Source organism: Helobdella robusta, assembly GCF_000326865.2.
Source record: "Helobdella robusta unplaced genomic scaffold HELROscaffold_16, whole genome shotgun sequence".
In the NCBI taxonomy this organism is placed as follows: domain Eukaryota; kingdom Metazoa; phylum Annelida; class Clitellata; order Rhynchobdellida; family Glossiphoniidae; genus Helobdella; species Helobdella robusta.
This window is the reverse complement of record NW_008703893.1, coordinates 2,263,271-2,289,042: the sequence shown is the minus strand read 5'-3', so window position 1 is coordinate 2,289,042 and position 25,772 is coordinate 2,263,271. Positions and strand designations below refer to the sequence as shown.

Below are 25,772 nucleotides of genomic sequence, written 5' to 3'. Positions count from 1 at the left end.
ACTGGAGATTTAGATTAAAATTGACATAAAAATGCCTTCTAGAAAACAAGGTTGGTAGAAAAATATTAAAATTAAATTAAAATTAAATCTATAAATTGTAAAATAAACTTAATTTTTTAATAAAATATTAAAAAAGTCATCAATGGATAAGTTAAATTTAAGACCAATGTATTGTTATCATGTTTAAATAAACTATTAAAGTAAGGTTTTGCCTTTAGTCACTAAAATTTAATTTGGCATTTAGTTTATCTTTATTTATATTCAAACATTAAAATTAATAAATTGATTATAAGATATATAAATAAAACACAGATCTATCTATCTGCCAATCTTCAATGAATTATCTAGTTTATTAGTCCAAAAATTACTTAAATAAAATCATGAAAAAAAATTTTTTATCAATCGTACTTGGTCATTATTGCAATTCTTAATACAACTAACAATAATAATAACATTAATAATTTAAGATATTTTTTGATGTTTTTTAAATAAAAATAAAAAATAAATGTTTTCCCATTTTTGTAGATGCCCACAGAGCCTTAGAATTGTTGGAAGAGTACCATAGCCAGCTGATGCAACCACAGGACCGACCTCTGAGGAATGCCATCGAGAGAGTCATTCGGGTTTTCAAGAGCAGACTGTTTCAAGCTTTACTTGGTTTGTGCATTGGATGGGAGGAATTAGTGGATGGATGGGTGAATTAATAGAAGGATGAATGAATGAATGTTAGTAATTTAGATGGATAGTACTCGGTTTGTGCATTGGATGGGATGAATTAGTAGGTGGATGAATGAATAAATTAATAAGAAGATGGATGAATGGATGGAGTAATGAATATATGAATGAAGAAATGAATATATATTACAAAATTTTTTCAACTTACGTTATTTATATGCTAATGGTTTTAATTAAGTTATTCAGAATGTTGTTCTTCATTTTGAACTCTTGACCACGCATATTCTTTCATTTTTCCATTCACTTCAAATATTTTTTCTGAAATTTTCAAAGAATTTTTAGCCTGTTTCAGCCATTACAAATTTATAAATAATGAACTAGACAAAAATTAATGCATGCATGTTTTCATGTGTGCAGTTGCGTTTGCTGTTGTTTGTATTTTTGTGTATGTTTGTTTGTTTGTATGTGTTTGTATGTTTGTCGGTATGTTTCTATACAATGCCAGGGTAGTATCAGTTTTAGCACATAGCAGACATCCTCTTGTATGTTCGCCTGTATGTTTGTATTTTGTTGTGTTTATTCATGACGTTGCGTAAACACGCACGCACAAACACACACGCACACGCATGCTAGCAGCATCAACAACACAAAACGTTAACAACACAAAACATCAACAACAGAACATTAATAACGTCCACAAAAGGACACTAATGACAGCAAGCAGCAGCAGCAGGCAACATCATGATATAATATAATGCTCCATATTATTTATTATACCACACAATTGATCATGCATAATTGAAAGAATGTTAATATTCTTCTCTCTCTCCTCTCTCTCTTTCTCTCTCTCTCTCTTTCTCTCTCTCTTTCTTTTTCACTCTCTCTTTGAGGATGAAGCAATGATGAAAGGAATGATAGAAGAAAAAAATTCATATATGATGAAAGAATGAATTGTAAGTAGTTGACCTATTGAAAGTTATTAGTTCATTATAATGGAGGGTTTATTAAATGTAAAATGTATACTTTTATATTTTTCATTTTTTTTACACTTTACACATATACACACGCACACACATACACGCTCACACACACGCACACACACATACATAAACACCACACACACCTATTTACAACATACTCTAGAATATATATTAGCACTCTCGAACATACAAAATTATGTAATACACAAAACACACATACGCACACACACTCATACACACACACGCGCACGTACACACAAGTGTACATTTTCTTTTATTAATAAGTAGTACTGTAGAATTTTTTAGCTCATCTAGTGCTCTCAGCCAGCCAACTAATTCAATACCTTCAAAAAAAACTTTTTTCATATGCATATTCTTTGAACACGCACATACACGCAAACACACGCACAAAAAACACACACTCACACATACACTCACATACGCAAACATACACACAGATATACAAGAATTTTATGAGACGACGCTACTTGATGATACAAAGTCAGCCCAGCAGAAAACCTTTGAGACTCTGCAGGTTGTATCAAAATGGGAACAACATCTCAACATCGTTGGGTCCAACTCTTTGGCTGAGGTTTGTGCTAGTAGTAGTAGTAGTGGTGTGGTGGTAGTAGTAGCAGCAGCAGCAGTAGTAGTACTACTAGTCGACGTATTAACAGCAGCAGCTGTGGTAATAGTAGTAGTTTAGTTGTAGTATATATTGAAGTAATATTAGTTGTTATTGGTTCTTGAGCATAAGTTTGATTTTGCTTTTGATGATGATGGTGGAGAAGATGATGATGATGATGATGATGATGATGATGATGATGAGACGGAGAAGAACGATGAGAATTATGACGTCAGTGATGACGTAACAAATTTCTAATTTAAGTTGAAATCAGAGGCGTTTATTGATTTCCAATGTATGCGTACAGTGTCGTGGGACCTGTGTTTTAAAAAAAATCTATAACGTCATAAATAAAGACAAGAACAACAATAGCAAGAATGCACATAACAACAACAACAACGCTAACAACAACAACAACAGCGCAAATGATTTTAGACCGCCTTAAAAATGCTTAGTAGTGAAAAATGCGACAACAACTTGAAGAACAACAGCAACAACATTATCATCATCATCATCGACAAAATTAACGTCATCAAATACATCAACATCGTTGACAACAACAGCACAAAAACAACACAAAAACAACAACAACGTATTGACATCAACAACGACATGAACAGTAGCAGCATTTTAGTTTAAATAATGTATGCTCTTAATGTTGGCTGCTATTGTACTGAAGTATTAATACATCTGTACTGATATCTGTGCATTCTAACACATACACACACACACGCACACATACATGAACACATACACACACATATATATACACACGCACACATACATGAACACATAAACACGCATGCATACATACACTCACATACACACAGCATGTATTAGTAGTATTAGTTAGTAGTGGTAGTTAGTATTGAAAAATTAATGCATTGTTGTTGATGTTGTTGTTGTTGTTGTTGTTGATGACGATGAAGATTTTATTATTTTTCTAGCGCCTTCTATAGATTGATTTTTTTTATGCTCATAATTTCCTTGCTCCTCTGAAAATTCAATTTATGAGCTCCGAAACTTGCTTTATTATGGTTAGATTCTACTCGTCATCATCATCATCTTTACTCACCCATCATTATCATCATCACATCATCATGACGTCATCATTAATGTTCAAAATCACTTCTTCATCATCATCATTATTAGATGAGTAACATCATCAGAATCACATCAGTTTAATCACCATCGTTATCACTTCATCATCATCATCATCGTCATCATCATCATCATACTGAAACGTTCCAACCATTACAACCATCTCCATCATCATGTTTATGATCACCATTTTAGCACTTGCTCTTTTCCATCGTATAAATCATTATAACCATCACCATCATCATTTCATCACTACTACTTTTTTAGTGCTAAACACCATACACCGTCACCACTATCATCAGCATCATCATCACCGTCATCATCACCACTATCATCACCATCATCACACCATTTTCACCACCATCATTATCACCATCATCATCACCATCATCACACCATTTTCACCACCATCATCATCACCATCATCATCATCAATGTTCACCATCGTGGAAATATATTTTCATTCAGACCACCACCTACATATTTTTTTCCATATTAATGAAAATTTGATGTGGCATTATACATGCCCACAAACGCGTACCCACACTCACACACGCACGCACACAGATATATACATGCACATATACATGTACATTATATATATATATATATATAATGTTATTATGTATGCAATTAAGGCCATTATAGGCTGAGAGAAAATGTATCAGTATATGAATGAATGAATGCATGTGCGTGTGTGTACGTATGAATGCATGTTAATGTATGTGTGTGTCTGAGTATATATGTATGTATGTTTGTATGTATGTATGTGTGTATGTATGTATGTATGCATGCATGCATGTATGTATGTATGTATGTATGTATGTAAGTATGCATGTCGTGGACAGCTACGATGATGACATGGGCACTGCTGAATAGCTTTCATGCGTTTTTCTCCTCTTCCTCTCTCGCATTTCAAATTCTATCTTTGGCCGTGCTGATGATGATGACGACGACGATGATGATGATAGAATCATCATCATCGTCGTCGTCATCTCAATATTATTGTCATAATGTTACCTATGAGATGACGATGACGACGATGATTATTCTTATTTTCAATTTGAAAAATGCATAATTTTTTTCTTTGTCGTGCGGTGGCTTGGAATAACTTTATGGAGCGATTGCATGCAAATAAGCAACATCTAAACGAACATTTTGGCACACACACACACCACACCACAAACACACACAAACACACACGTATACACACATAAATACTTACCTATGCATGCATACGCATACATGTATGCAAAGAAATACAAAAGTATCGACTTACATGCATACATAAATGCATCCACAACAATGCACCGAGGCATCTGGCTGATCACTTTGATACACTTACACGTAACTTGAGGGGGAGAGAGAGAGAGAGAGTTCCACGCGCGTACGTATACGCATTGGATATAATTATAACAAAGCAAACATAACGCAACGTAAACATCAATAACATAACATGGGACCGCATTAACACTTGTTAGCGCCGCCGTTATTCAACGTTTATAGTACCTCCTTGTTAATATGCCTCCTCAGAAATATTTCTAATGTTATTGTTTAGTTTGTTCTTTTTTTTGTCTGTTCGTTCGTTTGTTTGCCTGTTCGTTCGTTTGTTTGCCTGTTCGTTTGTTTATTAATTTGTTTCATTTCATTTGCGGACAAACACTGTGTATGTGTGCGTACATGCATGTACAGCACACATACACGTGCATGCATGCATACATACTTACACATACATACAAGCGTACCCACAGACATGCACGTGCACACATTCAAATCATACACACAATTCGTTAAGCGCCGGTTCATTCATATCCACTATAACTGCGTAGGTACATATAATTGTCTGGCAGGTGATAATCTGAGTTCAATTAAAAATATTTTTGTAGGGCTACTGCTGGATGCCTTTTTTCTCACGAATTTAATTTTAATTAAGGAAGAGCTGGAGCGTCAACAACGTCTCGTGTATCTGTGTGTGTGTGTGTTTGCGTGTGTGTGTTTGCGTGTTTGCGTGTGTGTGTTTGCGTGTTTGTGTGTGTGTGTGTTTGCGCGCGTGTGTGTGTATGTGTGTGTCTGTGTGTGTGTATGTGTGTGTCTGTGTGTGTGTATGTGTGTGTGCATGTTTCCTTCATCTGTAAGTGCACTGCTTGCAAGCATTACGTATATTTCAGGATGCAAAAAACAATTCACAATGCAACGTACACGGATGCATGCATGCATGGTGCAATGTACTTGATTGACATTTGTTGACAGAAGCACTTTAACAACTACTACGACTATGACGAGATGAATGAGCGAGCGCCAACAACAACAACGTTGACAACAACAGCAGCAACAACAACATCATAAATAGTTCAAACAGCAACAACAATATCAACAACAACAACACAATTGTAAGCAATAAACAACTCACAAAATTTTAGAGAGTGAGAGAGCAGGAAAAAATTGAAAAAATTCTTTTATTATAAACAAACCAGAACTTCAGCAATGTAAATGTATTGTTATTCTTGTTTTTGTTGTGTGTGCGTGTATGTCAGTGTGAGATTGTATGTATGTAGGAATGTGTATGTGTATTTACCTTTATTTATGCATCTATGTATGTATGTATGTCTATGTATGTATGTATATTTATGTATGTATGCATGTATGTACGTATATACGTATGTTAAAACCAAAACACGATGAATGACACTAAAAAACAGTCAAACATATATACGTATGTATGTGTAAGTGTGTGTGTTTGTGTTTGTGTGTGTGTATGTGTGAGTGCGTGTAGGTAGGCATGTGTTTGGTATTATTTTGTTTCATCTGGAGTTGAAAGATTAGATTAAACTTTAAAATGCCATCTCAACAACGTTCAAGCCCCCTCCAACTGAACATTTCTACATCTCTTTAATGTCTCCTTGTGAAAACAAAAATATATTCCTTTTACATATTCCTGTAAGAATTCTGTGATTTTTCGTCATAATTTTTGGCGATTTTTGCTATTTCTTCATCTTTTATTCAGAAGAACTGTTTTTTAGTGGTCTAAAAGTTGTTTCAACATTCTATGACTGTTAACATAACCAACAGCTGCAGTAGTAGTAGTAGTAGTAGTAGTAGTAGTAGTAGTAGTGGTAGTAGTAGTAGTAGTAATAGTGGTAGTAGTAGTAGTAGTGGTGGTAGTAGTAGTAGTATCGTTTTTGTTAGCGTTCTCTAGTTGTAAAAAAAAGTGCCGTCATCGTAATGTTGTAACGCATTCTCATTTGAGATAACCATAGCAACGAATGGCTTGCTGTTGCCATGGTTACTAATTGATGGTTGGTTGGTTGTTCGGTTGGTTGGATGATTGGTTGGTTGGTTGGTTGTTCGGTTGGTTGGATGATTGTTTGGTTGGTTGGTTGGTTGTTCGGTTGGTTGGATGATTGGTTGGTTGGTTAGTTGTTCGGTTGGTTGGATGATTGGTTGGTTGGTTGTTCGGTTGGTTGGTTGGATGATTGGTTGGTTGGTTGTTCGGTTGGTTGGTTGGATGATTGGTTGGTTGTCATGAATACTGATATGGATGTTTGAGTTATCGACGACCATTTATTTCTAACCTTCAGTTTTTTGATGGCGTCGATGATGAAGATGACGGTGATGAAGATGATGATGATGTTGATGTTGATAATATTTAGTAGTAGCAGCAGCAGCTGTAGTAGCAGTATCAGCATTAGTAGTGATAGTGGTAGTATAGTGATAGTAGTTGCGTGGATGGCAAATTGATGTTGTTTTTGTTGTCATCATCGCCGTGTTTATCGTTGATGTTGATGTTGATTAATTATTCTTTAAATGCACATAAATCACTCTTTGATAAACTCTAAAGACACTTTTCTCCTAATTTCATCCATTTTTTTCTCTCTAAATTTCAACAGAAATTTTTTAGCAACAATGCCAGCAGCAACAACATCAACACCAGCAACAACAGCAGTAGTTGCAGTGGCAGCAATGCTTTTCATCAGTTGGCCTATGCAGAGGACTCTTTTACAGGCACGCAACTCAACAGCGGTCTACAGCAGCAACAAGGATTCGTTCAGCAACAGCAGCAACAAAAACATTTCATCACAATACCGCAACCGCAGCAGCAACCGCAGCAGCAAGTATACAATTACCAATTGCAAAATCTGGAGTCGCAGACTCATCAAAGGAAGCAGACAATAGACGGAATAATTCAGGAGTCTGACGAGGCCAGTCTGCAACCGCAGCCGCTCTCACAACAGCCGCAACAACAGTTTTTGCAACAACCACAACTTTCACTACAAAAAACTGATGAATCTTTCGACGCATCAATGATCAACACGTTAACAAGTGTGCCATCTGGCACGATGACGTCAACGATCACAACAACAAAGTACATGACATTAAACAACAACATCAACAGTAGCAGCAGTGCAGCCATCAGCAATAATAACACTTCAGATAAAAATTTCTCAACCCACCAAAGAACAAATTCCAACGTTACAGTGCAGACGTTTTACCAGCAAAACTTCCCACATCATTACAACATTCAGCAGCAACAACAACCATCTCAACAACAACAACAACATGACCAACAATTCTTATCTCAAAAGTTCCTTCAAGACAGCATTTACGACCCACAGGACCAACAACAACAACAATACATTCCGCAAACATTCCACCAGCAACAACAGCCATTCCAGCAACAACAACAACCAAAACCGCAACAGCAGCAACAGAAATCCAAACAATCAACATCTGGAGCAACAACAACAGCGTCATCAGCTACAACAACAACAGCAGCAGCAGCAACAGCGCCAATCAGTGTCAACACTTCGACAGCATTATACTCGAGTATCAGCCGAACAACCAGCCGTTCTCGACTCTCGGAATGGCACTCGGACGATAGCCAGTGTCTCGCCTCCTTTCCCCTAATCGACACTCAGCCCGAATTAGGCAGTCTATCAAATTACAACCACCAAGCGTCAGAGTCTGCATCTTCGTCGTCGTGCAACAACAACTCCATATCCCTGCAACAGACCGATGATGTTGCGCTAGACAATAGCGCTAGTCAGTTGCTGATGCTAAAAAACGTTGAGCAACAGCTTTATCAAAAACCTGTGAAACATCATCAACAACATCAACAACAACAACAACAACTTCAACAACTTCAACAACAACAACTTCAACAACAACAACTTCAACAACAACAACAGCATCATTCCCAGCAACAACAACAACATCAGAAGTTTGATAGACACGCTGTTAGATTGAAATTTTTCACTAACTTCATCATCTCATTTTCCCGCCATCTTTTCACTTTTTGATGATTTTGAATGTGCACTCTGTTTACTATTTCATTGATGATGATGGCGATAATGATGATGACGACGATGATGATGGTATGGTGATGACGATAAGGATGACAATGATGATGACGACGATGATGATGAGTAAAAAGTATCGATAAAATTTTGCCCGCCACAGACGTTGGTTTCACAATTATCTATGAGAAGCCAAGAATCTGTAAGTCAATATTGGATTGGCTGGTTGGAATGTATTTGCATGGTAGGGCTAATTTGATTGGTCAATTTAAAGGTCATTTTTTTTCCAAAAAATTTTCTCTTATCTTTCCACTTATTTGGTTTTTATTTTGCGGACAACTTTATTAATACATTTTGATTATTCATTTGTTTTTTGTTCATTTATTTATATATTTTCAATTATTTTCTTAGTTAAATATTTATATTTATATATATATATATATATATATATATATATTGCATATATGAAAAATTATATAGTATGGCAAGCCAGATAGTTTTTTTCTTCTGTTGTCTATTTCGACGCGTTTTGTATGTTTTTCAAGTTAGATGATGTTCTGAATCTTTGTATTTTTATGCTTCAACCTTACATTAGTATTTGTATCAGATACAAATACGAGTGTTGCTTTTATTTTGTACATTTTAAATTTAGTCCATTCATTCATTCGTTTGTTGTTTTTGTTTTTTTTTCTCTCTAAGTTTTTTTAGGGTTGATTCTGTAAAATTCGTGAAGAAGTAAAGTACGATTTAACAATAAGAACAATAATAATAATAATTATAGTAATAATAATAATATTATTATTATTATTTATATCTTATAATATTTATAATAATTCTAAAAAATATATATATATATGTGTGTGTCATATTTGCTGAAATGAAATGTATGCCTCGTATAATTGACTACGTCACGTTTGCATCATTCCCTAGATACATTAGGCACACACACACGCATACACACACACACGCACACAAACACACACACAAAAAGACAGACATACACACACACACACATATGTATATATACACGATGCGTAGTGGATACATTATACATACAAACACGGATACAAATTAACATGTGCAAAGACATATATTTGTTTATAATTTATGTTTGTTTCATTTTATTTCCATTGTTTTGTTATATTTTAAAATACGAGTTTAGTATTTGTTATCGTTTTAAAATTGCAAAAGGCTTGGTGCGGTTTTTTTTGAGAAATTTTTTTAGAATTTTTAATTTTTTTTGGTTTTGTTTGTTTTTTTAATAAAAAAATTTTTTTTTCTCAGTTAGTTTTTTGGTTCTTCAACAATTTCCTAACTGATACAAATTACTCCATACATTTTCAAAAAATATTCAACGAAATAAGAATTTCTTTTAAAAATGAGATGAAAGTTTTGAAAGAGAACTATTTTTGTTTTTTTTGTATTCTTTGTTTTTGTTTTGTTTTGCTGATTTTTTTGTAACAATACCGTTAGCAATCAAACAATTTATCAACCGATCAATCGACCAGAAATCTTTATTTTAGTTGGTAGATCAATTAGTTGATTGGTTGGTGGTTGGTCAGTTAATTGAATGGTTAAGCATTTTCTTTGTTGATTGTTTGATTATTTGGTTGGTTGTTTGAGTGGCTGGTTGGTTAGTTAGTTAGTTAGTTAGTTAGTTAGTTAGTTAGTTAGTTAGTCAGTTGGTTGGCTGATTAATCAGTTGGTTGGCTAGTTGGCTGGTTGGTTTCATGTTGTCAGATAGTTTATCATTTATTGCACTCTCAGTAGATTCCTCCGTTTGATATGTGTCTTTGTTGTTGTCGCTTCTGTTGATGTTTTTGTTGATGATGTTGTTGTTATTTTATTTCGTTTATTCTTTCATGCCGACAGTATTAATCGTGCGTCATGTCATTGTTGGATGCTATTCATCTTTAAAATACCTACATTAGTGTCTTTTTATTTCTGCGTCTGTCTGTCTCTCTCTCTCTACCTGTCTATCTATTTATCTATCTGTCTTCCTGTATGTCTGTCTGTCTGTTTATCTATTTATCTATCTATCTTTTTATCCATCTGTCAATGTATGTGCATGTGTGTGTGTGTGTGTGTGCGCGCGCGCGCGTGCGATTGTATCTCTGTGGTGTTTGTGTGTGTTTATTTGTAGAAGGTAATGTTTGTTAGTAGGTATAGATGCCTGTGTTTATGTAGGTATGTTTTTGCAGACGGTTTAGTTGGATGAACTGGTTTGGTTGATTGATGTGGAAGATATTTATATTAATAATCTTACCAGTTTTTTGGTTTTGTTTGGATTCTTTATTATGTTTGTGGCTCCTCTCTAACGTCGCATGTTAATGTTGTTAATGTTTTGTCTCTGTTTCTCGTTAGTGTCATTTTTTTATGTACGCGAAGAGTTTCTTGTTGACGTCATTCTGTTATGTAAATGTTTTTTTTCAGTGTTTTTGGTCATGTTTTTGTTATTTGTCTTCAATGTTTTACGCTACTTTTTAAACAATTTTTTCGTCATGTCCATTTTTCTTGCTTCTAACTGCCAGCCGTCAACATAATTCTTGTTTTTGAAGTTGTCTTGGTTACTATCGTCATGTAGTTGTTGTAGTAATAGTAGTAGTCGTAGTAGTAGTAGCAGCAGCAGTATTAGTAGTGGTAGTCGTAGTGGTAGTAGTAGTTGTTTGGTAGTAGTAGTTGTTGTAGTTTTATGTTTCATTATAAATTGTACATAAATTATACACACCCAGATACAACACCCGATACAAACATACATTTTGTATGTAAGTGTACAATATTAATAATGTGATAACATATCTTGTTGATGATGTTGCGCGTTATTATGAATATTGTACAGAGCATGATGTATTTAATGTACACAAAATGTACACGTTTAGGTACTCGTATGTTTGCACACAGAATAGTTATTATCACATAACGAACGATACCGCAGTACGCATGCCGCAATACGAAAGCATAGAAAGACACAGAGAGAGAGAGAGAGAGAGAGAGAGAGAGAGAGAGAAGAGAGAGAGAGAAAGAAAGAGAGAGAGAGAGAGGAAAGAGATGAAGATTTGGAGAAAAGAATATAGACGAGATGGACAAATGAGAGAAAGTTGAAGTTTTATTAATTCTCGTAAAGAAGATAATGCAAAAATGCAACCCGGTTGCTTAACGTCAGTTGTATGATTTGTAATTGCCTTCGTTATTCATTAACCGTCCGTTCAAGTTCTCCTTTTTTCGTTCCTTCACGTTATTACATCGGAATCATCATTGTAGTCGTCGTCATCATCATCATTGTAGTCGTCGTCATCATGTCATCACACTGCCACCTCATCATTCATTCATACTGACATGCACAAGCAGAGCCTTAGATAAAGAAATGGAAAATTTGGTCGAAACGTTCACATATATGGGAGAGAGAAAGAGAGAGAGAGGAAAAGAGAGAGAGAGAGAGAGATAGAAATGTATATACATTACATGCGTATGTAGACAGTTACATGAATACAGGAAAATATATAAGGATGAATATTTCATCTTTTTATTTTTCTTGTTAGTTTCAAGCTGGGTTGGTTCTTCATGAGATTTTTCCGCAAATTTATGTCCTGTGAGTGTGCGGAGATTTTTGAAGATGCATTTTTTTGTATTTGCACGTGTGTGTCTGTGTGTTTGTATGTTTGCGTATTGATGCCTGTATGTGTGCGTATGAATGTTTTGTGTGTACGTTTATTGTTGGTTTAGTTTCAGGACAACAGAGGCAAAGCTATGTACGTTCAACCTTGCTCATGTCAATACATACATACATACATACATACATACATACATACATAAATACATATATACATACATACATACATACATACATACATACATACATACATACATACATACATACATACATACATACATACATACACACAAACATAATACGTTTATACACACACATACGTACGTACATACATACATACAACAGTTATCAATTGTTAACCGATTTTGTTCAGATGTTTGACTGTTTAGTGTCTCACTCATCGCTGATTTGGTTTTAACATACATACATACATACATACATACATAAATATATACATACATACATGCGTACATACATATATACATCCATACATACACACATACATACATACAAACAAACATACATACAATACAATACATAGCGCAACAAAGTCTCTACGCTTATAATGATTCTGATGGCGTAGTTGGTTATATCGCCCACGCTATGATAATGACCATTATGATGATGATGGTGGTGATGATGATGGCGACGATGATGATGATGATGATGATAATTAGGTTGAAAATAAAAATAAGTGTATTTATTCAAGGCCAGAAAAACTGTTTGATGTAATGATGATGTATGCTCTTGATAACTTGATGACTATAATGATGATGATAGCTATGATGGTGACGACGATGGTGGTGGTGGTGATAGTTATGATACTGTCCAAAAAATAAAGTAAGGAAGATTAAAGCAATTCAAGAGTAGAAATGTGAATTCAAGACTGTATCGTAACTTGAAGCAATGCTAACGCTACTGATGGGACGCTAAGGAGCAAATGATGATCACTTAATGATGATGATTATTTTGGGGACGATCCTTCGTCATCATCTTCCTCGCCAACGTCATCACCACAGTCATCATTTTCACTATCATCTTCTTCATCATTTTGAATTATTTCTCTGAGAAATTTCCCCTCCCCTACAACAATCATTAACGCCAACGTGAGAATGTAATCACGCAGCAAACATCTTCTAAATGAAATTAAAAAACATAAACCTACGGAGGAAACACTGGAGAGAGAGAGAGAAAGGAAGAAACAGGAAGAAAAAGAGATAGAAAAAAGAAAGCTACCAAAATCACAAAGACCACAAAAACATACAATCCACCACCGTCGTAATAGTCACCATTAAGGTGGTCACATGATTCGGTTAGCATTTCCTATTAATTCACAATCATCTTGTTAGTTTTATATAAACTTATTATAGTATTTTAACTTTCGCGGTTAATTTTTACAAAACTTACATTACAAAAAAGAGATTTTTTGTATTCTTTGCTCTGCGGTTGCAAAAATTTTCCGCGTTTCCTTATACTTTATGCTGGTAAAAAAACATTTTATTTTGAATACACAGGGCGCAGAAAAGTTATTGTTATTTACACAATGCAAAACCGGTTTGTGTGTGTTGTGTGTGCGTGTGTGTGTGTGTGTGTGTGTGTTTGGTGATGCTATTTATGTTGCAGTCTCTATACGTTCATTCTCTATATATACATTTTCTTTGCTGACAAAATTCAAGTTAGGTACTTATCTGTTTTTTGTGGTCATTTTCACGCTTATTTACTGTCTAGGCTTTCGTTTTGTTTTTGTCTTTTTAGACTTTTTGTTAGTTCTCTTTTTTCAGTTTTTTTAAGTTTTGTCTTGGTTTATTAGTGGTTATTTTTTAGTTGTTTGTGTTATTTTTTTGGATCATTTTTTCTAGTTAAGACGTTTAATTATTATTGTTTATCAATTCTAGAAATGTATATATAAATCTTTGTGTTTTTATATTTGCCATTTGTATGTTTTTGTGGTTTGTATGTTTTTAATTTTTGTGGTTTGTATGTCTGTGTAGATTGTGTATTTGTGTAGTTTGTATGGTAGTGTGGTTTGTATGTTTGTTTAGATTGTATGTTTGTGTGGTTTGCATGTTTGTTCTTATTGTATGTTTTTGAGGTTTGTTTTTCTATGGTTTTGTAGTTTGATTTTTTGTTTGTTTTAAACCGCTTTTGTGTTGTATTGTTTGTTTAGCGTTATTGCGATAGCATCTGTGTTTATACTGACGTAACGTTTTCTCGTTTAAATTAATTTTCTTCACTTGGAATTTTTTTCTCTCTTTCTTTAGACCGTTATTAATAAAATAATTATATTATTTGCAATATTAAAAAAATTATTTAGATTAAATTAAATATTAATATTATTATGACGTAATTATGATAAAAATTTCTTTCTTTTTGAGATTTTAAAAGAAGCCAAACAAAGATGACTTACTTAATTGATGAGCATGAGATTAAGCGGTTGGATTAAATATCTTCTAGAATGTTTAGATCTATTTATAATGTAACATCCAATAACAATTTGTCTGTGTGCGTTTGTTTGTGTGTGTGTGCTTGTTTGTGTGTGTGTGTTTGTTTGTTTGTGCGTGTGTGTGTGTTTGTTTGTTTGTATGCGTCAGGTGTCGGGAATAACATGTGTTTTTTGACTCTCTTTATACTCTTAAACTGTTTTGAAAACAATTGTATTGTCACGAGACATTGATGAAGATAACGACGACGGTGATGATAATGATGATGATGAGGAAGAGAATGACGACGACGATAAGGATGATGATGACGATGATGATGAATAGGCATGACAGGTTGGTTAGAAAATTGGTGCGAATGATTGACAAGGATCAATATAATTACATTTCTCTGTTTCAATCTCTCTCTCTCTCTCTCTCTCTCTCTCTCTCCCTCCCTCTCTTTCTCTTTCTTTCTTTCTCTATTTTTAATGATATTGTACTTGAGAATTTAATTCTGTGGTTTTATTTACATCAATAATTATAACTTGACTATTTTCCACGATGAATTCGCACCTGCAGATAAACATTGACCATGATTGGTACTACGGGGAGGTGACACTGGAAAGAGTTAGTAGCAGAAGTCTTACGCTATTCTCCGTTGTTTTTTTTTTACTTTTTTGTGAAAAATGTTTTTCGGTGTGTTGTGAACTTTGTAGAGCAAATAATAAAAAGACTATGAAGTATTGAAGAAAAATAATTATGTATATAAACGTAATAAATAATTTTATAATTGAATAAATTTATAATTTTATTATAATTTTATAATTCAATTTCACACCACAGGGCCCCACTGGGCTCGGCCTCAGCATAGCGGGGGGGTCGGACAACCCTCACATAGGGGACGACACAAGCATATACATCACAAAAATCATCAACGGTGGCAGCGCGGCTATGGATGGCAGGCTGAGGTGAGTTTGGCAGTTGTGCAGAGTAGTGTAATGGTTAAGATGCCTGGCCGAGATGTTGCAATGACCGAGATCAAATGCAAACTGATCCATGACTTTAGTTTTTGAAAATGAAAGAGAAAGAAAGAATGAGAAAGAAAGAAAGAAGGAATGAAAGAGAGGGAGAAATAAAAAGAATGAATGATATTGTGCGTTATCATCAATCATCAACTTCATTTCTAAGCATCAATCAAACGTTTATTGAAGACACGTCATCGTCATCCTCGTCATCGTCATTAATGATGACGTCATAGTCGTCGCCATTGTTGTCGTCATCGTCTTAATCATCATGGACATTATCAAATTAATAGTTCGATTTCGATGTTTACTTAGTGTATATTTTACCCACACACACACACAAACAAACACACACGTATACACACACACACGCACACACAAGCAAACATACACACACGTATATACGCACACACACACACGTATATACGCACACACACACACATACACACGCGTGTATGGCAGAGATAACCACCAAAATAGAAATTTATTATTATCATTGGTTTATTTATATTGAAAACCCATGCGTTAGCTACATAAATCATTCCCTAAACGACTGAAAGTAAAATTTCTTTCTGGGTACATTTCATGTAAAGGATGTCAATATGGCTAGAACCAAAATACACATAAAAATCTATACACATACACACACATTCACACATCACATACACACATTCACACGCACAACATTTGCTTATATACAAACACACACACACATACCGCACGTCATACACACTTAAATATTCATACAGATCCAGCATACATACATAAATACACTACATACACACATACATACACACACAAATACAAACATACATACACACAAACACACACACACAAAAACATACAAACGTGGAATTTGTTATGTCGTTGTATGACGAGAAATAAGATGGTTTAACATGATGAATGATGCTAAGGAGAGATCTGAACAATAAAATAAACTGAATGAACGAACGAATGAATGATTCGAGGAATGAAGGGATGAATGAATGAATGAATGTATTAACGAATGAGTGATTGAACTAACGAACGAAAGGACGAACGAACGAAAAGACGAATGAAAGGACGAACGAACGAAAAGACGAATGAATGAAAGAACGAACAAACGAATAAATGAATGAATAAACGAACGAGTGAATGAATGAATGAATGAATGAAACAAAGAAAAAATTAACGAAGATGAAATAAATCGCCTGACCGAGCGAGCGAGCGAGTGAATGAATGAATTTAGATAAATGACCAAAAGAATAATTCAATTATGGCAAAAAAAATAACAATAGCATAAAGAAGACGAAAAGAACGAATAAAAATATTGAAAAATGAATAAAAAAAATGAATGAATGAAAAAGTGGTTGAATTAAAATTAATGACCAAAGAACGATTGAAAGAAATATGGAAGCATATTGAAGGAATGAAATAGGTTTAAATGATCCATTTATAGCTTGGTAGTCAGGTAGCCCGTTTTAACAAACAAACTATTGAAGAAATAAGTGAATGAAGGAGAGATTAAAAGATTGAATGAATGAATGAATGAAAAATTGAATAATTGGTTGATTGAATGAATGAATGAACGAATGAATGAATAAATAAACTGGTCGTAACGCACTAGCACATTTACAAAAAATCATCCGACAAACTAAACAATTGAACGTTCGAGCCTTCAAAAATACACACATTACAAACACAAACGTGCACACATACAAACAATCATAAATCAAGCTAGCAAACAAACGAACGAACAAACAAACAAACATACGAACAGGGTGAACGACATAATATTATCAGTGAACGGAATTTCAACAGAAGACGTCACACATACTGAAGCAGTCGATGCACTTAAGAAAGCTGGAAATCTCATTCACATGGTTCGCCATTCTTTCTCTCTCCCTTCCCTCCACTCTTTCTTTTTCTCTTTTTATCTTTCTTTTTCTCTCTCTCTCTCTCTCTCTCTCTCTTTCTCTCTCTCTTTCTTTTTCTCTCTCTTCGTATTGTCTCTCAATGTCATTTTTCTCTTTCCTTCAGAATATTTCTCAAAAGAATATTCGTATTTTCGTATTTAATTTTGGATGTTGTTAACTTTTATTTTCAATCTTTATATTGTTATTACCTTGATATGTTTTTGATCTTTTTCTTGATTGGCAGGTCATCAAACGGAGCACCTCCCCGACACCAGCCGATAACATCATCGAAGTTGAACTTATAAAGGGCACCAAAGGAGGTTGTTTTAAGTATTTGTTCATTCATTCGTTCCTTTGTTCGTTCGTTCGTTCGTATGTTTGTTCGTTCATTCGTTCGTTCGTTCGTTCGTTAGTTCGATCGTTCGTTCTTTCGATCGTTGTTTCGTTGGTTCGTTTGTTCGTTCGTTCATCATTTATTAATTCATTCGTTCGTTCATTCATTCATTCACTTATTTATTCACTCATTTATTTATTCATTCATTAATTCATTCTTTCTACTTTCGTTCTTTCATTCCTTGATTTCTTTCATCCGCGCATGTAATTAATCATGTTTCCATTCGTCTCATTTTTTGTCCCAGCCATCCGCTCGTTTGTTCGGTTCATCCATTTTATTCATTTTCTGAATCTTTATACGTTATTGTGTGCACGCACACACGTACACACACTCACACACACACGCACACATACATACATTTACACACACGGGCACACACACACATAAATTTACACATATGCATGATATATATGGACCGAATAACTCATAAAAACTCATAAAAAAACACACATACGCGTGTATGCAAACATACGCTCACATAAAAACACATACATCTATACACACACACACAAAAATAGACATACGGATACACATGTGTGCACACACACACACACACTCACACACAGACAAAAAAACACATACACAGACACACACACGCAGATACACACACACGCAGACACACACACACGCACACACACGCACATACGCATTGGTAGCAATTTGTTTTCATGCTTGAGTGGAGTTTAAAAGAGGAAGGCTGGCCAGGTAGCAGACGCGCAACCAAAACAAAACAAAAACAAGAGAAAGATTTGATTTATCTTGTCACAAACAATGTTAACGTCGGTGAAGATGACGATGATGATGGTGATGATGATGATGGTGACGATGATGATGGCGATGATGACGACGACGACGATGAAACCACCTAATTTCGTTATCTTGTCTAGTTTGTAAATTCACTTGTCTAACAACACTCTATCAACAATAACATCATCATCATCATCTTCTTCTTTTTCTTCAACTTCATCACCACTACCATCATCACCACCACCACCATGGCCATCATTACCTTCATCTCCATCATCATCATCATGATCATCATCATTACGTGGACCTAGGGCTGGGGTTCAGCATAGCGGGGGGCATCGACAACCAGCACATGCATGGAGACGGGGGTATTTTTATCACGAAGATCATCGAAGGGGGTGCGGCACACCTGGACGGCAGACTTTCCGTTAACGATAGGCTGCTGGCGGTTTGTTTCGTCGTTGAGTGGTTGCTGTAGCTGCTGCTGTTGCGTGTTTTTATCGCTTGTTGAAGCTGGCATCGTTGCTACTACTGCTGCTGCTGTTTGTATTACTGTCTGTGACGTAACAACAACACACACAACAACAGCAAAATCCACACACTAAAAAATCCACCAAGAACAAAATCCACCCACAAACTACCTCCTACCTACCTACCTACCTACCTGCCTACCTACCTACCTTTCCACCTACCTACCTACCCACCTATTATCCCAGGTAAACAACATCTGTCTGGAGAATGTGACCCACGACGAGGCTGCATCTGCCCTCAAGAACACCCTCGACTACGTCTACCTGCTAGTTGCTAAGGCACTTTCGCCATCCATCGCCAAATCGCCGAGAAAAAAAACGCCCGGTTTAGGTAAAGTTAGAGATTAATTTTTTAAGTTTTTCGTTTTTTCTATATTTAGTTTAAATTTTAATTTAATTTTAATCGGCGGATATGTTTAAGTGGAATTTTAAAAGTTTTTTTTCGAATAATTTTTTTGTTATTGTGAACGAATGAACCAAACACTCATTAAACCAATCATTATTCAATCAACAACTAACTATCCAACCAACAAACCATCCATCCAACCAACCAAGCAACCAGCCAACTGACCATTCAACCAACTGACCATTCAACCAATCATCCAATCAAAAACCAATACAGTAGACTTCCGCGAGCCATCATTCGGCCTGGCAGTTCAAAACGACATATTTTTCTCTCCCTCTCTTTCTTCCTCCTCATCTCTCCATCGCCGTAGCAACAACAACACCATTAAAAACATCAACAGCAGCAACAACAACAACATGTGTAGTGGTTGTAGTAGCGGCATTGTCGATTTGGACGCAGGCGGTGTTCTAGGTGGATTTAACGTGACGTCATTATCATCGTATATTCCTCCGTGTATTATTGTAGACGAAACCGTGTCGAGGTATTTGTGGTTTGTATTTTTTAATTTAAATTAATATTTCATGTTAGAATTATTAAATCAGGTTATTAAATTATGATTGATGTTACAAAACATGAAAACAACATCAACAACTACAACATCAACAAAATACATCAACGATAGCAATAAACAAACAAGCATACAAACATAAAAAAAAACAAACACACACACATACATACATACAAACAAACAAACACACACACATACATACATACATCAACGACAAACACCGCTGAAACGTCAAAGAAATAATTGCCAACGTCATTATTATTTGTCTTCTTAGTTAATGAACAATTTTTTTGTCTTTGTATATTGTGGTTTCTTTGGTTGTTTTGATTGTTTTTGTATTTGTATTGTTTTGTTTGTGTTATTTTTGTACCGTTTGTTTGTATAAATGCATGCTTTGTTTTGTTTGTCAGTTGTTGTTTATTTAGCTCCTTCTACTGTTGTAGATGTTTTCATCATTTGTACTCATTAAGTAAGATTGTTCTGCCATGCTAATTTTTAACGGTTTATATTGCGTTCTCGTGCTATTATTATTATTATTATTATTATTCCAGAGAGCCCCGTAAGATTATTCTCCGGAAGTCGAGATCCGGTTTTGGCTTCAACATCGTTGGCGGAGAAGACGGCGAGGGAATCTTCGTCTCGTACATTTTGAGCGGTGGTGCCGCGGAACTTCACGGCGGCCTGCTTAGGGGGGACCAGCTGTTGTCGGTCGGTTGGTTTGTGAGTGTTTTGGTTGGTTGGGTGCCGATTGTTTAAGAGGTTACGATCATTCTGTTGTTGGTTTAGTGTATTAGTGTGCGGTGCATTTTCGTTTGATTAACTATGTGATTCTTTTAACAATTCTTCTGGATTGACTTATTATGTATTCAGTCATATTTTTGTGACTAGTTCAGACTTATTTCAAACCAGGTGAACCACATAGATTTGAGATCGGCCACGCACAACCAAGCCGCATCAATCCTGAAGGGCAGCCCCGATGTCATTGAAATCATGGCCCAATATAGGCCAGAAGGTCTGCTGCATGATGATGTTTCTCTGTTTGGTTGTTTTGTTTTGTTCTTTTTATCTTGGGTGTCCATAGCTTTACTATTGTAAAAATCATTTGTACTATTTTAATGATGATTAACGTTTGAGGTATCATTACCATTTTCACCATCTGCATCATCATCCTCTCCACGAACAGATTACAACAGATTTGAAGCGAAAGTGCACGAGATGAGAGAGAGGATGCTGGTGATGTCGAACGGTGGGGCTGCCACTGGGGTCGCTCTAGGTGGGCCCCCTCTTGGTGGGGGAGGATTGAAAACCATTGAGAAAAGGAGTTTATTTGTTAGGTCAGTGATGATGACGAGGTGACATACACCAATCACAGACACACACAGACACACGCATAAACACAAACACACACACACACACACATATATATATATATATATATATACATATACATATATATATACATATATATATACATATATATATACATATACATATATATATATGTATATATATATATACCTACAGGGCCCAATTCGATTACGACCCTAATCGCGATCAGGGCCTGCCGGGCCGGGGACTTCCCTTTCGATATGGAGACATCCTACACGTTGTGAACGCTAGCGACGACGAATGGTGGCAGGCGAGATGCATAAGTGGCAGTTGTGGTAGTAGTAGTGTCGACGGTCTATTTGGTACTGCTGCCGATAGCTATGGAATTATTCCGAGTAAACGAAGGTAGGTTTGTTGTGTCTTGGATGTTGGAGTCTTCGTCTTTTTTTCTTTCTTTCTTTCTTTCTCACTTTCTTTTTTTCTTTCTTTTTTATTTTCTTTATTCTTTCTTTTTTTCTTTCTTTTCTTTCTTTAGCTTGCTTTTTTCATTTCTGCTCATTCATACTCTCTCTCGCTCGCTCGCTCTCTCATTTGGAAAAAATCTGTTTCAACGAATGAGTGAATTGAAAAACGAATGAATATAGAAATGAAAAAATGGACAACCGAATGACAGAAAGGAAAGAATCATTCAATTATTTAATAACTAATACAAATAATAATAACTAAATGAATGAATAGGATTGAAAGAAAAGAAAGATCACGTTTGAAGAATGTTAAATTTCAGAACAAAGGAGGATACGAAAAAGAAAAAGTATTCATGTTGATTCTGTTGTTGTAGTAGTGGCAGCAGCAGTAGTAGCAGCAGCAGTAGTAGCAGCAGCAGTAGTAGCAGCAGTCGCAGTAGTAGCAGCAGCAGTGTTAGCGGTCGCAGTAGCTGCAGCAGTAGTAGTAGTAGTCTCAATGTGGTTTATTGTGTTTGTGTGCGTTATTTTATATATTTGAAGTCTTTGTGTAATATAATACATACTAGTATGCGCATTTGTCTTTCTATGTTTGTTTGTTCATATGTTTGTTTCTATGTTTGTTTTTTCTATGTTTGTTCAGATAATGACGATGACGATGATGTTGAAAATAATGACATAGACGATGAAAGAGAGAATATGATGACGATGATGACGACAAGCACAAGCCCCGCGATAATGACCTTTTTAGAGTTTAACAGGCGAGAGAAAGAAGCGAAGTGGTGGCGTTGGCAGCTCGACGTCGACATCGTCTTCTCTGAGTCGCAAGTTTCAATTCATGAAGAGTAGAGAAAGGAGTATGAGTGACGATGCCCTCAGCTCTGAAGATTGTACGTTTGTTTGCATGTTTGTTTGTATGTTTTTTTTGTTTGTTTGTATGTATGTATGTATGTTTGTTTGTTTGTTTGTTTGTTTGTTTGTTTGTTTGTTTGTTTGTTTGTTTGTTTGTTTGTTTGTTTGTTTGTTTGTTTGTTTGTTTGTTTGTTTGTTTGTTTGTTTGTTTGTTTGTTTGTTTGTTTGTTTGTTTGTTTGTTTGTATGTATGTATGTATGTATGTTTGTTTGTTTTTTTGCACGTTTGTATGTTGATGACGTAACACTCAGCTCTTTTTAAAAAGATGTCAATTGAAATTTTTCATTTTTTTCCAGTTGGGGCTACTGTTGATTCGCCATCAAGAGGTTTATAATTAATTAATTTATTCATTCATTCAATAATTCATTCATTCATTCATACGTTCATTAATTCATTCATGCTCTCAATTCAATCGTACAGCCGGTTTCTTAGACGAGAACATAAAATCATACGAGCCAGTCATACAGAAGGAACGTATGTTTCCAGTTCATTCATTCAACTATTTTTTTATAGCAATATAATTTGGGTTAATTATTCATAATTAATATTACTCTAATTAATATTCACAACGGTTAATTAATATTCATAACTCAGTCCATCGCTATTTATAGTTTCTCAATTGTTTAAACTGTCAATCCATCACATCACATCTACTTATTCAATATTCACATCAGCTAATTAATTTCTACAGCAATTAACTAACATCCAGAGCAACTAATTAACATTCATAGCCACTAATTAGCATTCATAACTCCGCCCCTTACCGTCCAGTAAAGTACACGAGACCCGTGGTCATTTTGGGACCATTGAAGGATCGAATCAATGATGACCTCATTTCGGAATTTCCAGATAAATTTGGGAGTTGTGTGCCGCGTTAGCTCTTGACATTTTGTATATTTGTTTGTTTGTGTTTGTTTGTATGTTTGTTTATTTTTATGTATGTTTCTGTTTTGTATTTGATTAGCTTCTATGAATGGATGTATGTATACAAGACATTTATTCATATATAATATTAAGTATAGTTTATCGCTGTGTCATGTTTTTTACATTTCTACACGCGAGCACACACACACACACATACACACAAACAAACAAACACACACATACACACAAACAAACACACACACACAAAAAAAAACACACAGACACCACCCGACCAAAGAGGTTGTACGAAGTTGAAGGTCGCGACTATCACTTCGTGCCCTCCAGGGAACTCATGGAAAAAGACATTCAGAACCATATGTTCATTGAAGCCGGCCAGTATAACGGTCAGTATGAATGTATGTATGTGTGTATACGTGTGTGTATGCGTGTTTGTATGCGTTTGTGTGTGTGTGTGGTTGTGTTATTATTATTATTATTATTATTATTATTGTTGTTGTTGTTGTTGTTGTTGTTGATATTGTTGTTATTTTGCAGGCAATTTGTACGGAACATCAGTTCAGTCTGTCAAAGAAGTTGCTGAAAAAGTAAGGATTGTAAATAATAATAATAATAATTATTATTATTATTATTGTTTTTGTTGTTGTTGCTATTATTTTAAATATTATTAATAATAAAAATATTATAAAATAATATGAATAATAAGAATAATAATAAGAGAAAAATAGTATCAGGGCTGACGCTAGACTCGATAACAACACAACAACAACAACATTAATGATGACGATAACAGCTTATAATTACAACATTATCATAATTAATTATAATTATTATCATTATTTATGAATAATTAGAGTCATGAATATTATAATTGAAATTAATAAATTACCTCAGGGTAAGCATTGCATACTTGACGTCAGTGGGCATGCGATAAAAAGGTTGCAAGCGGCTGAACTCTATCCAATTGCCATCTTCATCAAACCAAGATCGTATGAATCTATCATGTGAGTTTGTGTGCGTGCGTGTGTATGTGTGTGTCTGTGTGTGTATGTGTGTGCGTGGTTGAGTCATCAATCAGTCGTCACATCATCATTGTAGGGATTGGAATAGAAGGATAACGGAAGAGCAGGCTAGGAAGACGTTCGAGAGAGCTTCAAAACTGGAAGACGAATTCTCTGATTATTTCACTGGTCGGTCGTTTGTTGTTGTAATTTATAATATAATGCACGCACGCACTCACGCACACATACACACATACACACATACTCCAATGCACATACAGCCATAGTGACAGGCGAAACTTCGAATGAAATTTTCACGAGAGTTAAAGAAGTTGTCTGGGACCAATCGAGACCTATAATTTGGATTCCTTCCAAGGAGTTCCTTTGAAAATTTAAATTAATACGTAATAATAATTATAATTATAATATTCATTATTGTTAATGTTATTATTATTGTTAACGATGTTGTTGTTATTAATTCTACTATTACTACTACGTCATCATCATCGTCGTCATCCTCCTCATCTATGACGTCATCATCATCCTCTTCATCTATGACATCATCATCATCCTCTTCATCTGTGACGTCATCATTCTCCGTTGTCGTTGTGTGCATCTGTGTGTGAGTTTGAAATATCTGTTTAATAACAACAACGATGATGATGATGAGATGATGATGGTGGTGATAATAATAATAATAATAATAATAGAGACATTTTTTTTCAAATTAGACAATGTATTTTATCGCAAGTTTACGTCTGTGTTAATGTTTACGTTTTTTCATGTAGCTAGCTTATTTGTGTCTTTATGTGCGTGTGTTTGTGTGTGCGTGTCTGTGTGCGTGTGTGTGTGTGTGTGTGCGTGCGTGTGGGTGTTTATATTTTTTGCTCTTTGTGGTTTTTAATTAAAGAAATCAAAGAACAAAGTCTATGAGATTTCATTGAATAATTTCTTATTCTTTTCTATTAGAATTCCTTTCT

General features: G+C 35.0%; 2 protein-coding genes across 2 annotated transcripts; both read left to right on the top strand.

The window, feature by feature from the left end:
* Positions 1-524: 524 nt before the first annotated feature.
* HELRODRAFT_126441 (hypothetical protein) lies at positions 525-2,211 on the top strand (the record flags this gene model as incomplete). The annotated part of the gene is made up of 2 exons (XM_009015593.1): positions 525-657; positions 2,114-2,211. Coding segments are annotated over 2 exons (231 nt in total), but the record flags the coding sequence as incomplete, so codon positions are not given.
* A 13,055-nt stretch (positions 2,212-15,266) lies between these two features.
* On the top strand, positions 15,267-25,180 carry HELRODRAFT_75327 (hypothetical protein; the record flags this gene model as incomplete). Its single annotated transcript, XM_009015592.1, has 20 exons — positions 15,267-15,332; positions 15,549-15,673; positions 17,487-17,589; positions 17,867-17,942; positions 19,075-19,211; positions 19,480-19,618; positions 20,099-20,180; positions 20,759-20,915; positions 21,117-21,219; positions 21,391-21,541; positions 21,732-21,941; positions 22,275-22,355; positions 22,793-22,932; positions 23,342-23,383; positions 23,681-23,782; positions 24,055-24,177; positions 24,329-24,378; positions 24,686-24,795; positions 24,890-24,981; positions 25,074-25,180. The coding sequence occupies 20 exons, from the start codon at positions 15,267-15,269 to the stop codon at positions 25,178-25,180; spliced, it is 2,196 nt and encodes a 731-aa protein (XP_009013840.1).
* Positions 25,181-25,772: the final 592 nt, after the last annotated feature.